This window comes from Podarcis erhardii (genome assembly GCF_964252035.2).
Source record: "Podarcis erhardii genome assembly, chromosome: 5".
Taxonomy (NCBI): domain Eukaryota; kingdom Metazoa; phylum Chordata; class Lepidosauria; order Squamata; family Lacertidae; genus Podarcis; species Podarcis erhardii.
The window spans coordinates 97,079,928-97,094,553 of record NC_138509.1 but is presented as its reverse complement, the minus strand read 5'-3'; the positions used below and the strand labels follow the sequence as shown (position 1 = coordinate 97,094,553).

General features: G+C 53.2%; 1 protein-coding gene across 2 annotated transcripts; it reads left to right on the top strand.

Moving 5' to 3' along the window:
- Positions 1 to 1,140: 1,140 nt before the first annotated feature.
- PTMA (prothymosin alpha) lies at positions 1,141 to 12,731 on the top strand. 2 transcript variants are annotated; one of them, XR_014156722.1, is made up of 6 exons: positions 1,141 to 1,436; positions 6,716 to 6,787; positions 7,563 to 7,653; positions 8,202 to 8,363; positions 11,093 to 11,166; positions 11,723 to 12,731. XR_014156722.1 is itself a non-coding variant. In XM_081862898.1 (5 exons), exons 1-5 carry the CDS (start codon positions 1,392 to 1,394, stop codon positions 11,768 to 11,770), a joined length of 330 nt encoding a protein of 109 aa, XP_081719024.1. In that variant the 5' UTR covers positions 1,145 to 1,391; the 3' UTR covers positions 11,771 to 12,731. The 2 variants fall into 2 exon arrangements, 1 of the variants encoding a protein (XP_081719024.1); XM_081862898.1 differs by lacking the exon at positions 8,202 to 8,363 and having other exon boundaries at positions 1,145 to 1,436.
- The last annotated feature ends 1,895 nt before the right edge of the window (positions 12,732 to 14,626 follow it).

The following is a 14,626-nucleotide window of genomic DNA, read 5'->3' as shown; positions in this document are numbered from 1 at the left end:
AACAGAGATCAGCAGGTTTCGAGAGCCGCCTCTCTCCCTCCCCTCTCTAAGTGCTGAACACGGAGAGAGGCGTTCCCACGTGCACGCGGGTTCTCCGGCCAATAGCGCAGCCTTTCCGTCCTCTCCTGTTTGCTCCGCAGCAAATCCAGCCAAAGACGCGTGTCGAGGTTTTGGGTGTGTTTTTGCGCGGGGTTCGGGTCGGGCTGTGCGCAACTCCCACGAACTTTGGGCGCCGTCGCGCAATTTTCAGCACCTTCGCCAGCTGCCCAAGCCACCCTCGCTGGCTCCGCCTGAACCTGCAGGCGCGTTAAAGAGCGCGGAGAGGCGCGCATGACCTTTAAAAAAAACCCACCCCACCCCCTGTTGTACTCCCCCCCCCCCGATCCCCGACCCGCAAAAGCCTTCTACCCCACCCAGGTTCCTGCAACCCTCCCCCCGCAGCAGATTGCGCACGAGCGCAAGACTCGCGGACGTCGCGCCCCAAAGGTTTGCGCGTTGCTTTTTGCGCAAAATGGTGGAACCGAGAGAAGTTCCCTGCGCGCGCGCGTATGCAAACGACTTTGCTTCAGCGGGGGCGCAAAAAGGGCGGGTTTTTTTGTTTTTTTTTTTTAGAAGCGGCTTTGCAACTTCGGAGTGAAAAGGGAGCAGTGCGCGCGTGCCGGAGAGAAAAGTGAGGGGGGGGTGAACTCGGCCCCCTTCTGCTCCTCCCTCCGGGCGCGCTGCGAGCCTTTCGCCTTTTGCGATGCCTCCCCCGCTCCGCTTCTGCGCTTTTTGCACGGCGCAAAAACCTCCCCGCGCGCGGAGGAGGGGAGGAGGAGACGGCTCCGGGGGGGGTGGCTTGCATGCCCCCCCCTTTTCCCGCGCGCGCGCTTTGCAGCGCCTCCTTCCCCTCCCTCCCTCCCTCCTGCTCGCTTTGCATGGACGGCTCAGGCCCGGCACCAACTCCGCGCCGCGCTGCCCAGGCGGGAGGGGAGGGCGGAGCGGGGGGGGGGCGAGCGCGCCTCGTACAGCTTTAAGCAGCCTTGCCCATTGTTCGCCCCCCGACCAATCGGCGGGCCCCTCTTCCCCGCGGCCGCCCAATCCGCGCCGCGCAGGGGAGTGAGCGTGCCGCCCACTAATCTATATTAAAGGTAGTGGCGCCGCGTGAGCTTCCCACTGGCTCCGTCCAAAGCCATCTTTGCATTGTTCTGCCTCGCTCGCTCCGGCTCTCGGGGGGGTTTTGTTTTTTCCTCTTCCCACCCACCCCCTTTTCTCTTCGCTTCTTCCCCCTCTTGCTCCCCAGGCGCGCGCCGGTGGACCCTGTAAGTCGCCGGGGGCTTTATTTTTGTATTTTAGCTCTATTTTCTATAGATTAGAGAGAGATTTATCCCCGCGCAACTCCCAAGCCAGCCATGTCAGACGCCGCCGTCGATACCAGCTCCGAGATCTCCACCAAGGTAAGCGGCTGCGACCCGACGCGTGCGACGCGTCCTCTCCTCTCCTCGCCACGCCGTCTTCCTCCTCGGCTACTTATTTCTGGATCTGCCTCGACGGAGCCTCCCGTCGTCCGCCCCCCCCCCGAAAGTCCCATTTTGTCCGTGTGTGTCTCTCGACGAGCGGCGTGCGCTCTCTCGGCTTCCCTCGTTTCTTTGTTTGCGACAGCGACCTCGCTCCCGCAAGATTCCCGGCTTGTTTTTTGCTCCTTGGAGGTGGTTTTTTTTGGCGGAAAGGAAAATGGTTTTCCAACCCCCCGAGGGAGCGGACAGGGCAGCTTGTATATCGGAGAGGGAGAAAGCGGGAGGCTTCTTTTGAGAAAATCTCTTTCAAGTGCCCGAGCTGCGGGCTCTTCTTGGCGCTCGCAATGGTCCCTGTTGCAAAGCAGCCGTCTGGAAAGAGCTCTCCATTCAAAGGAGCCTCGCGGGTTTGACAGACGTCGAAAACTTCAGAGGGTCCCTCCGATTCCCCTACTTTTTAAAAAAGTGCCTTGAGTGCGAGTCGGGGGGACGGGACGAGGGGGAACTAAACAGCCACCCGGCGGGAAAGACCCGCCGTGCCCAACGGTTGAAGGCAGCCTTTTCGTGATCTTCCCTGGTCCATTTCCACCTGAAATTACGAAAACAAGCGAGGGGCGTCGGGAGGGATGTTCCTCCCTTGGGTATCCTTTGTGAACGTTCCGACGTACTTGGATGCAAGTTGAGTTTGCGTGTGTCTGCTACTCTCTCTCTTCCCCCCCCCCCCATATTTTTTAATTTGCTTTTGCTAATTGCACGGAAATAACTTTACGACCCCCGGTGGCTGCGATAAAATCGGAAGCGGTTTGTTTGGGGGGGAGGGAGGAGGAGGCGGGGGCGGGAAGAAGGGGGTTGGGGTTGACTTGAGTGTCGGGTTGGGGGGTCGAGGCTGTAAAGAGGCTTCGCTTTGATGGGGAAGCGGAGAGCAAATGTTGGTGGCCATCCGGCGCGGGCTCTTTGTTTCACGGTGCGGGGAGAGCCAGCACGTCGCGGCGGCCCCTCGCTTAGCGCCTGAGCCTCCCGGGGGGTCTCTCTAGATTTCCTACCTGCTTTATCTCTCCCCCCCCCCAAGCACCCCACCCGCCCGACATTCACAGGGAAAGATTGTCCCCTCGGGGGTTTTTGGGGGGGGCGGGAGAGAGACTGAGATCTCCCGTCCAGCAAACGGGCTGGACTGTTACCAACGCGCGGTTTAACCCTGCGCACCCGGTACGAAAAGGGGGGTCTTGCCAACATCTGGGGTGACACCTGAAGTTCAAATGCCACCCCCCCTTTTTTTTGGAACTAGAATGACCCTTTTCCCTCCGTCTCACCTCGCCGCCCCAAGCAAAAGTTCCGGAAGCTCTCCTCGTGGTTTAAAAAGGGGGGTCCGTGCGGATGGCGCGGGGGCGTAACGGGGCTCGCCGGAGGGAACCCACGCGTCCGAGTGGGTAGATAGATGGGCGGGGATGAATGGGAAGACGGGGGCGGGATCGGTGTTTTCCTTTCCCCGCCGCCAACATCTCGGTTGCCGTTGGGAAGGACGGCGGCGGCGGCGGCGGGACAGGTTCGTCCTTCTCTGCCCCCCCCCCGGGCCTTGGACGGGCGGCGGATACAATGGAGCAGCCGCCGGATACATTGTGCCAAGCAGACGGCGCGCGGCTCCTTCGGCCTCCGGCCACCCGCAGATTCGGGGAGGGGGGAGAGCCGGCGGTTTTAATAGCTTGCAGCCTTCGCGTGGCCTTTTCTCCCCCGCTTTTAGGGGCACCCTTCACTTTTCTAGGCAGGGGGAGCGTCCCCGCAGAGACCACCGACGGGGCTCCTGTCGACGTCCCCCCTCCCCAAACAACCTCCGTTTTCACAGCCCGCATCTCGAAGGGTCTTCGAGGCCACGGAAGCGAACCCAGCAAGGTCATTCCGCGGCTGGCACCGTCGCTCTAGTTTCTATCTCCCGTCGAGGGGAGGGGGCGGCAGATGCAGGCGGCTTGGGCCGTTGCTGGGATCCGAGAGGGGACCCCGGGGACCCCCCCCCTCCCCGGTGCTCTTACGTAGCCGCTTCCAGCTTCCATTAAGCCCCCCTGCCAGCCTCGTTTCTTTCCTCGCGCCCCGTCGGGCTTTGGCACTGCGCTCCGCGGACGGCCTTTTACAGGTGCCGCTGCAAGAGCTGCAGTCGCGGTTGGTGGAGGGGGGGGGGTGTTTAACCCGAAAGCTTTGCACTTGCGGGTGGGCAGTTCCGCTGCGTGGTGCTGGTGGGGTTGTGAGAAGCGAAGGGACGTTTAACGTGTCGCTGGCTTTGGCGGCGAGGTTTTTTTTGGGGGGGGGCCCTTGGACGGACCTCAGACCCACGTCGAAGCGGGCGGGCGGGCGCCCCTAGTGAGTGGTGGTGGGGTCATGGGCGGGCCACCCTTAACAACTGGGGGGGGGGTGGAAGTTGGAGCATCGTTTAGAAAGGGAACTTTTGACGGGGATTCACCCCCCCCAAAAAAAACCCACTTTTCCCCCCAGGATGGCCAGCTCACACCACTTGCCCAAGTGTAACACTTTAGACGAGAGAGTTCATATACACAACAATCTTTAAAAAATAAATAAATAAATAGGGGGAAAGGTGCTGGGGGGGGAGTGAGCCCCCCAGCCTATTTTCGCCTGCAAACTCTTTTCTCCCGCCCCCGTGAATTTCTTTTTCGCACCCCCCCCCCCCAAATGCCCCGGGGGCAGCCAGCTCGCTTTATTTCCCAGCCGGGCGGCGGCTCCTCCTCTCCAGCGCCGCCCCCGGCTGCTGCGGCCGCGGCAAACAGCAGCCCAAAGCGGCCCCACCACGTGCCGCCGCCGCCGCCTCCTCTGCTCCCTCTTGCCTTCCCCCCTCCTCCTCCTCCCATTCCCTCTGGCCCCCGCCCGCGCGGGGCCTCTTGGGAATCGTAGTCCGCTGCCTTCCCCGCGCCCTGCCGCAGCCCTCCCTGCTCCTTTCAAAGGGGGAACTACACGCCCCGGCATGCGTCGGGAGCTCTGCCGCGGCTGGCCAATCGGAGTGGGCGCCGGCCATGGCGCGCTGTTTTGAAATGGGCCCGGGCGCGTGGCAGGCCGTAGGCGAAGCGTCGAGCGCTCGCGGCGCGGGCGCCCCCTGTAGGTGGGAGGCTTTTTTCATAAATTAAATAAATAGAAATAAATGTTTGCCAGGGTTGTTAATAGGCGTATCTGTTACAGGTGGCAGCAGCAGCAGTTGCACTTTGCAAAGCTTGCAATTAGGAGGGGCGGGGGGGAGGAAAAGAATGATCCCATGAATGCATTTGACAATTGGGTTACCCTTGGCACCAGGCTGCAAATGTGTTTTGGAGAGGGTTGAAATAAGTACTTTTGTCAGTTTTGCTTTACGTGAACCGTTTTATTGCCGTTCCTCAGTTAGCAAATTGGGCTGGTGCAGGTGCCGCCTGATTATGTTTCCTTTGCCAGAGGCCCTGTGCAGGTAAGGTGCTGTGTTAATAAAATGGTTTCATCTAGATTTCAACCTGGCGGCTCTGCAAGGTTGATACACATCATGTTGCTTTTAGAGTACAGTTCCAGATAATTGTTATTTTTTTAAAAATATATATATCTGGCTAGTGTTGTTGTGGCTGGTCTTGAAGTGGCAAACAGCTCTGCTGGGCCTGTAATTATAGACTCCTGCCTCAAAGGTTTCAGGATCAAGTTAAAGCTTGTTGCTATTGTCAATTTGCCTTGGAGTGTGGAAAAATCTGGGGCTTTCTGCTTTGAGGTGCCTCTACTCCATGCAAAGAATAAAATCAAAATCAACCATGTCTTGTAGTTCAGCCGGCCTGTGATGATCTAGCACTAGGTTTTAGTTAAGAGGTTGACACTTGCCACTGCTGCTTCATTATGGAGCCTGTTTTGATTTGCTCTTTAGGGGGTGTTGCTCAGAGAGGTTTTCTGTTCATATCTGTTTCTGCACGTGAGGGAATACTGCTCCAATCTGGTCGATGTGAATACGATGGATCTGTTTGCAAGCCTTGCTGGGTGAAGGTAACCAGATCCAAAAGTGGGAAAAAACAAAACACCCAACAGGCTTGCTTGATTTTGCCCAGATTTAAATGCTCAGCAACAGGTGTGAGCCTAGTGGTACTAAAGTGAGGCAACACAAGAGGAGGATTCCCGGGTGTTTCTCATCAGTGCAGGCAGCGTTTGCTAATCTGTTCCCGATTTACCCAGGAGCCCTGCTTGTCTTGAGAGGCTTAAGCGGTGCATGGCTTCACTGGGCCTGCAGATAATTTGGAGGCTAGTCTAATCCAAACGAATAAACCGGGGCAGGGGGAGCAGGGAGGCATTCCTTTATGTTGGTTTGTGCATATAACCGCCTTCCAGATTATTCATGCCGGACTCTGTGGGGAGCAAAGCATGCAGCCATTTGGGTGGCAGAACCACCAACAGACCAGGCCACGGTTTATCCGCTAAGATGTTCCTGGATACCTTGCGGCCTTTTAAAAAGCTGGCAGGCTGAGGCTGTCAGTCCGAGAGGGAGAGGGCAGGATCCTGGTGACAGGCTTATCTGTGTTTGCGTGGGCAAGGGGGCTCCTGCCATGGCTGGTGCCTTTTTCCACCAGATTCCAGCAACCGGCCGGCAGCAGGTAGACACATCCCGCGGCTCAAAATGGGGTTCCTGGACTCTGCTTTCCCCCCTCGCTTCTGTGGTTTTCAGTGTTAGGTTGGTGGTTTGTTGATGAGCCACTGACTCACCCCCCTTTCCTAAGGGGGAAGGGAACGTGCTGTAATATCAGGCCGGTGGGGGAATGTTTCTCTGCTCTGGACTCCCATAACCTAACCTGGTCCAAGCCTGGTCTGCTGTGGGGAGGTGGAGCCCTGCTGGAACAACATGAAAAGCCGGGCTTTTCCGCTCCTGAGGTTTACGCGTGTTTGTCAAACACTGCACTGCCTAAGCAGAGCGTGTCTGTTTGGTTTGGTTGGGGGGGGGGCGCGCAAGGTTTTACTGTGCCCAGTCCCGGCTTCTGCATTCCAGCTGTTCCACACGCAGTTGGGGAGAAGTAAGTTCATTTCCTATACTTTCCCCCGGCCGCTGTGATGTTCTTGGTTTTCCTTCCTTCCTTCTCCCATCCTTCCAAAAAAACAAACCAAACTCATTGGAGAGAGGAGGAGGAGGAGGAGGTGAAAGAGCTCCTCAGATTCCCAAAAAGAGCGTCAACCATATTGGAGGCTGGAATCCTGGTGACTCACTCTGGTTTATTTCTGTCCCTTTTAAGGACTTGAAAGAGAAGAAGGAAGTCGTGGAAGAGACAGAAAATGGCAGAGATGCCCCAGCTAATGGAAACGCCGTAAGTATTTTCTGCCAGGAGGCATAGGCAGGTGGAGGCATAGGGAGTTACCTTCTGCTGGGTCAAGCTGTGGGGCCCAGCCTTTTGCAAGCTGTTGCCCCCCCCCCAAGATGCATTGAACCACAGCTCCTATCACGATGTACTGCCTGGGACTGATGGGAGTGGTTATCTGGGAGAAATCTGGGAGGTGGTAGAACTTGAACCCAGAGCCTTGCGCATGCTGCTCTGTCATTGCTGCAGCGTCGCTGGTTTCTCTTCCCTGAGCTTAAAGTCTTGTTGGTAAATTAAGAGAACGCAAATGTAAGCTCATCCAATCGATACCCTATGGTAATGATTGAAACAGTAAATTATCGTGGGCTTGCAAGTTGTTGTATCGGGTCAGTGGGGTGTTGGCTCTTAGTTTTGAGCCCGTCCCCCTGTTGCAGCACCTGTGTTTGATTGCTGCAACACAGAAATGTTGTTAGGATTGCAGCTGGCAACCCACAGATTCTGCATCCCTGCCATAGCAGGGGATTGGCAAGTGGCCAACAACCCTGACCGCTGTGTGTGTTGTGGGGAAGGATGAAGGAAGGAGGAGGGGGGGGCAGGTGCCGACCCAAACCTAGGGAATCCTGATAGGATGAGCTCTGGTGCATCCTAGCAGCTGTTTCAAAAACAAGACCGCAGCTCTTTTAAATGCTGTGCTTTGGGGGCAGTTCCCTCTGCGAGTGGCGTTTGGGCTGCCCCCTTTGAGGGGCGAGTTGGCCTTTTCCTAAATGTGTTTTGTTTCCACAAGGAAAACGAGGAAAATGGGGAGCAGGAAGCAGACAACGAGGTAGATGAGGAAGAAGAAGAAGTTGGCGAGGACGAGGAGGACGAGGAAGAAGGTGACCTTCCGTTTCCCTTTCTGACCTCCCCCCACGTGCCACAAGGGCCCCCCCTTCTGCTTGCAGAAGGCCAGCTACTCCCCCTTGCCCCAGCTGTGTCCAGTTGCAGAGGGCAGTGGCTCCCCCTAATGGCCTTTCTGGGTTGAGCACGACAGGCAAGGCATTTTGCTTTTCCGCCAACTCCCATAAGGAGAGCCAACCGGCGACAAAATCAGCGGGGAGCAATGTATGTTTATTGGGTCCTGCCTTTCCCCCAAGGGGGACACGGGCTTCCCCCACCCCCCTCCCATCACCGCCGCAACAACAACCCTGTGAGGCAGGTACAGCAGAGATTCTTTGTGACTAGCCTGCGATCTCCCAGCGACGGCTGCGTGAGGATTTGAGAAACCTGCCCTGGCCCCACACCTTTAACCTGCAGGTGTTTTGGGCCCCAACTCCCGTTCCGCCCAGCCTCAGCCTCCCCGGCGAAGCTGGAATATTTGGCGTCTGTTCAGATGCGGGGGGAGGGGGGAACCGTTCAGGGTTTGATTCCTGCCATTCCTTTGCAGGCCTGGCACCTTTGCAATTTTGCAGCTGGCTTCCCAAACATTTCCCCCTTCTGTTGCTGAGGAGTCGGGGGTAAACTTCTCGAGCCTCATTCACACACTCCCCAAAGGGGGGCCTAATGTGTCGGATGCCCCCAGGTGTGTGAGTGTATAGGTGACAACCAGGTATATTTCCTTGTGGCGTTTTAAACCACTTTTAATTGTTTACAGCGAGTGGGCTATCCACTGTGCACTATATTATTTCCGTGATGGGCTAGGAAACCCGAAAGCCTGGGTTTTGGGTGGGAGAAAAGAACCGTTTGCGATGGGCAAATCTTCCTTCCCTTTCGCCCTGTGGATAAATTGCAATGGTCTCTTGCACAATTGCAAGAATTGGAGGCTGCTTCCTGGAGGAGATCTGCGAAAAAGATTCCCCTCTTTTCCCCAATAAATAAAAAAAATTAACGACCTTGCTCCTTGTTCCTTTTACCCAGTTTCTTTGCCTTTAATAGCGTCCCCTGAGAGCCTCTTTAATTGTGGCTCTGAACTGCTGGCGAAAGCATCTCATCTCTCGTGAAAAACAAGACAACGTGCAACACACACAAACACACACCCCTGGGTGCAAGAAGCATTGCCCCTTTCTGGAGAATGCTCTGAATCACACTTGGCTATTGCCTCTTACCCTTGAGTCTCCTGGGGCATTCGGGCCGCTTTGCATATTTGGGTATCTGTTGCTGGGTGGGGGAGCGTTGCCTGGCAACCCGGGGTGATTGAGGAGGAGGAAAAAGGGGTGGGGAAGCAGAGCTCGGAAACCATGGCGATGGAGCGGTGATGTCAACACCAAGCTAGGATGTGGCAGAAGCGTTCTGGGTTGCCTGTGGGGAAAGGAGGTGGGGAGATAGATAGATGCCTTTGATACCGTTTCATATAGGGTGGCGGCATTAATCATGATTTGCATTTAAAAAATAATAATAATTGCAAATCTAACAAAGAACGTCAGCTCACCTTAACAATCATCATCAATCTGATTTTAAGCTTATATTAATATACATTGTCCATATGGCCACAAAGGATAACCAAACAAGGCTGACAATTATAAGCTCTTCAGGGATGGATATTTAACTATCCAACCTTGGAGTATAACTTTTTTTGCAACCATCAAGGGCTTGCGGGATCCACTTTTTGAGAGCTCTCCGGCACAAAAGTTCAGAGGGGCAAGTAAATGTTCCTATAAAATAACATTTAGAACATCAACATTAACACTATTACAATTTCTTTTCCCAAACACCAGAAGGAACAAAGGCGCTTTTTTTGTGGGGGGGCAGCAGATTGGGCCCCTACTCTCCAAAGTGCCCTAGAGGGGGTGTTTGGTGTTTTTCCTCCCCTTTCAAAAACACTAGTATCTGGTTGCTCCTCGGATCCCGTTACTTCAGTGCCAGAAGCCAAGAATGTCCTGTTCCATTGGCACAAAAGGCGGCCCTTTCTCTCCCCTCTGTCCGTTTCCCTCGCAGCCCAGCAGAGCTTCCTTCCATCCCCAGGACTTTAAAAATCTGCGTGAGGTGAAGCAGAGCAGCATTGAGCCCCCTGCCTGAGCTAATCCCGCCTTCCTGAGCCTACGCCATCCAGGAGGAAGCGGGGCAGCTTTTCTGCCCAGGTGACCCTAATCTCTCCACTCCTCTCGCCCCGAGGCCTCCTTCCACTCCGCTCTCTGCTAGTGGCTTGCAGTGACAATTAAGCCAGATTTACTGGCCTAAATGTGGAAGGTTCAAACAGGCCTGCCACTTATCCAGAAGAGCTTAAACTGGGGGGGGGGGGGGAACACACACAGATCTCTCCAGTGCTGGAGTATCTCTACAAGCCGTCCCCAATCCACTGGCCTATTTCAGACCTTTTCTGGGTCAATCCAGTGCTCTTTTCTTTCTCTCAGTTCTGAAGGATGTGGTCCTTGGCAGGTTCCCTGCCCCTGACAATTAGTAAAACGTCCTGAGTCAGAACTAATGAATTTTGGCTCTCTCCGTCCCACCTCATTAAAGGCGGGCTTGTCGTTGGGACGGGGACGCAGAAACAAACTGAGCTCGGCGGCTGCTACAACAGAGGACTCCCCTCTTTCCCCAGTTTCTGTGTGGTGTGGGTTTTGCTCTCACAAAAGGTGCTTGTTCCAACGTTGCCTTGTGCCTACAACCCTGGCTTGCGTGCAGAGTTTTCTGCATCTGTTCCTCTGCACATAGTTCTTGGGTGTAACAGGGCACACGTCTCGTCTCCCCAAAGTTTCACTAGCCTTTTAGCCCCCTATCTTTCCTCCCTCCACCCCGTCCCAAGGTAGGGGGAATTCAACGGATAACTGGGTGTGAATGGCGATGGAATGTCCCCCTCTTGTGCCCTGTCCCACCGCACAAAAATGCACGGCTTCTTGTCATCTGCAAACGAAACTCTTCAAACCAGTAAAAGATTCCAGCGTTTTGTGGAGAGAAGGGGCAGCTGCTTACCGGGAATGCTGCCCTGGCGCCATTTGTAGCCCCTGCTAAAAAGCCCAAATCCTAACAAACAAAAAATAAAAGGCAGAAGGGAGATTGATTACGTAAGCCTTCCTGCAGAATACCTGCAGCTCCTTCTCCTTGTTCGCGGCAGACCGGCAAGCACCCCCCTCAAACGGGCTCCCGGGGAAATGGAAGGAGGAAGTAAAACCTAGAAGTGTAGTTTCTTGCACAAAAAAGGAGAACGAAAGTGGCACCTGTGCATTTTAACCTTGCATTCTGCTAACACTAAAAGAAAGCTTTTGAAAGTCAGAAAGTTGAGAATCTGTTCTTCTAAGGGCTGCTGGAGGCTTGGACCAGGCGTAGTGGGAGGGTTGTGGGTCTTGCTGCTTCCTGCTCTCGCTTTCCCTCTTTCACGCCCGTCGTCATCTTCCCCCCCAGGTGAAGAAGAAGATGGCGATGAGGACGATGAGGCTGAAGGGCCCCCAGGGAAGCGGGCAGCCGAGGACGATGAGGTGAGTGGCTTGAGGTCCGCGGCTGGGCAAGGTTTAGAGAGTCCCCTAAGAGAATTGGAGAGCCGGAGCCCTTTTGGTTCTTCCCTTAAGTCACAGAAGAAACCTTCTGGCATCTGTCGATGGGGAGATAAGTGAGGAGCAGCTTGCTTTTGTGGAGCAAAACATCTGCAGGCCAAGGGAGCCTGGCTACCTGTACCTTTGCCCTTTCTCAAGTTTTCCAAAGTTGGGCAAAGGGAGATTTATTTCTGATCTGTTCCATAGAACTTTTACACCACCCGATCGGGGCAAGAAATCTCGTATGCAGATATGAGTAAGATTGAATAACAATTTTTAAGACTTTCTAAAAAGTCTCCGTTAACAATGGACTGGAAGACGGGTTCCAACTCGCACCAGCATCCTAAACATCTGGGCAGGCTTCTCTAAACCAAAAATTGTTTCCGTCTGGTCCTGAAAAGGGTGCAGCCGATATCAATAGGCAGGGAGTTCCGAGGTGGTGGGCGCTGCAACACAGAAAGAGCCGTGTTCTTACACATAATATACCATTTCCCCCACACAGGATGATGACGTCGATCCCAAGAAGCAGAAAACCGACGAAGACGATTAGGAGGCAGAGCTACTTTTAAAAATACACACATTTTTTTTAAAACTTAAAAGAGGAAATTTTTTTTAAAGGCCAGCGTGACCTACTCACCTTTGAAGCTCCTGTTTAAAAATATCCCCCGCCTCCTCTCCCCCCCCCCCGACCCCCTTTTTGCTGTGGTCGCTTGTCATCAAGTAGAGGGGGGGAGCAGCCCTTCTCCCAACTCTGAGTGGAATGAAAGTTATGCCACTTTTGTGGGGGGAGACCGGGTTGGGGGGAGCGGAGAAATTAAGGTCCTGATATCTCTCCCCCCCCCCCGCCGCCTCTTCTCCCCCATGGAAAACTTCAAGGCCCAGCTTGCTTTCTTAAAAGTAACTTTAAAGGAGAATTTGTTTGTATTTTTTATTTACATTTTATATTTTTGTACATATTGTGACGAGGTCAGCCATTTTTAACGCGATCTCCGATTGACCAAAAGGGGGGGGCGGGGCTTTGAAGTGTGGTGTTTTAATTTTTTAAAATCTCTCTCTTTCTCTCTCTCCCTCTGTTCCTCAAAAACAAAGCAACCGAAAAGGAAAAAAGATTTGAAATATTTCTTGACTTTACTTGTGGTGTGACCATGTCCAAAACGTTTATCTCAAAAGGAGAAGGGGGGGGAAACAAAACACGACCTTGTAAAAAAAAAATGCAAAAAAAGTCCAATCTTTATTCTGAGCATTCCAGTAACTTTCTCTTTTCTTCTGTGTATGTACTTTAGATGTACCATAACTAGTTGGTTTGTATGAGATGGCAAGGCCAAAGATAAAAGGGTTTTTCTTTCCTTTTTCTTCTTTTTATTTTTCGTTCTTTTGTTTTGTCTACAAAGTTGCTGTTAATTTTTTTTTTTTTTTTTTGGCCTGTTTGATGTATGTGTGAAAACAATGTTGTCCAACAATAAACCGGAATTTTATTTTGCTGAGTTGTTCTAACGAAGCTGGTTGTACAATTGCTGTGTAGCTTTCGTTCTTTCCCCTTTTATTCTGTCTTTTTTTTGGGGGGGTGGAATTGAAAGGGTGATGGGTTCCCCCCCCCCTCCTGGCAAAGACGCCAGTTGGAATCGTAGAACTATAGAGTTGAATGGGACCCCAAGGGTCATCCAGTCCAACCCCTTGCAATGTACAGCTCTAGTCTGAAACAAACACCTGGAAGCATTTGCAGCCTGGGCCCAGCCTTTGGCAACCTGGTGCCCTCCAGGGCATGGCTTGCTCCATCCCAAGAGGAACCACCCTTAAAAAGCGATTATGTTGCCCGATTGATTTCCATTTATTACATAATCATTATTATTGTATACACCCTGCCATTTTCTGATGGACTCAAGGCAGCTTACAGATAATAACAGTTAAAAACAGAACTGGGAGGAAATAATTAAGCAAACATTGATGGGAGAATATATAGTAGGCAAGAATCTCCTTTGCACTGTGAATACATTGGCATGATTTTGATGGTCACTGAAAAGTCCCACGTTATCTGGGAGATAAGGCTGAGAGCCAGGAATTCAGAGAGACAATAAATTAAAGGCATAAATAATTACAGTAGAAACAGTATGGCACCAGCTCTTTGATTAAAAGTCAGTTCCCGAACATTTGTCAGAAGTTCTTTGCCTGCTGGGGAAAGACAACAAGGAAGGAAGGAGATTCGAAGCTTGGGAGGAGCCACCACCGAGAAGGCCCTCTCCTGAATCCCCAAAAGGCCTCCCTCCAGAGAACTCTTAAATCCAGGCAGGTTCATATCAGGAAAAATACAGTCTTTGAAAGCCTGGGCCTAAGCCGCCCAGGGCTTGAAAGGTCATAACCAGCACTTCGAATTGTGCCTGGAAACAGACTGGTAGCCAGAAGAGCTGTTGTAACCAGGGAGTTACTGGTTGAAGGTGGGACAATGGGGTTTTTTTTTACCCTCAACAGCCCTGTGAGGTAGGTTAGCCTGAGAGACTTGACCGGCCTAAGGTTGCCCGCTGAGTTTCATGACTGGGTGGGGATTTGAACCCTGGCCAGGCAGTTAAACACCTTTAACTGCTTCGCCACACTGCCTCTCGGTTGAGCTTGCTTTGCAGTCGGGTTTCTTCACATGAGAGAAAGCCCTGCAACGCCGGGTTCCTGAAGGCTTAGGATGGGTCAGCAAACTTTACCAGCAGGGGGCCGGTCCACTGTCCCTCAGACCTTGTGGGGGGCCGGACTATACAGTGGTACCTTGGGTTAAGAAACTCATTCATTCCGGAGGTCCATTCTTAACGTGAAACCATTCTTAACCTGAGGTACCGCTTTAGCTAATGGGGCCTCCCTCTGCCACACAATTTTACTACTTCCAGGTTAGCAGAGTCTGTAATGTGAAACGCTTGTAACTTGAGGTACCACTGTATTTTGAAAAAATGCATGAACAAATGCCTATGCCCCACAAATAACCCAGAGGTGCATTTTAAATAAACAGGCACATTCTCATGCAAAAGCACACTGATTCCCAGACCACCCGCGGGCCGGATTTAGAAGGTGATTGGGCCGAATCCGGCCCACGGGCCTTAGGTTGCCTACCCATGGCTTAGGAAGTCCCAACATCTGCCGCCTTTAGCTTAGTTATGAGGTGGCCAATGCAAATCAAAAGAAGCAGAATGCGCCTTTTCAGCCCTCGGGGCCTACTGAAATTTCCAAACCCTCTTCAAGGCCAGCCCCAAGTGCTACGCATTGCAGTAGTCAAGCTGAGAGAGCCTGCACAGTTTGGGGAGCCTAAAGCCTCCAGAAAGAGTTGCCAAAACGTGACAACATGTTCCTGGCACCTGGATGGGAAACCAACCCTGGATCCCGGAGCCTTTTCAACTATCGACAGCCATTTTGCTGCACGTCTCTGGGG

Excerpts from the sequence above, each read along its gene's own strand:
- PTMA (XM_081862898.1), top strand. The coding sequence starts at position 1,392 with ATGTCAGACGCCGCCGTCGATACCAGCTCCGAGATCTCCACCAAG. Across the intron at positions 7,654-11,092 it reads CGAGGAGGACGAGGAAGAAG|GTGAAGAAGAAGATGGCGAT; the intron begins GTGACCTTCCGT and ends CTTCCCCCCCAG. Across the intron at positions 11,167-11,722 it reads GGGCAGCCGAGGACGATGAG|GATGATGACGTCGATCCCAA; the intron begins GTGAGTGGCTTG and ends TCCCCCACACAG.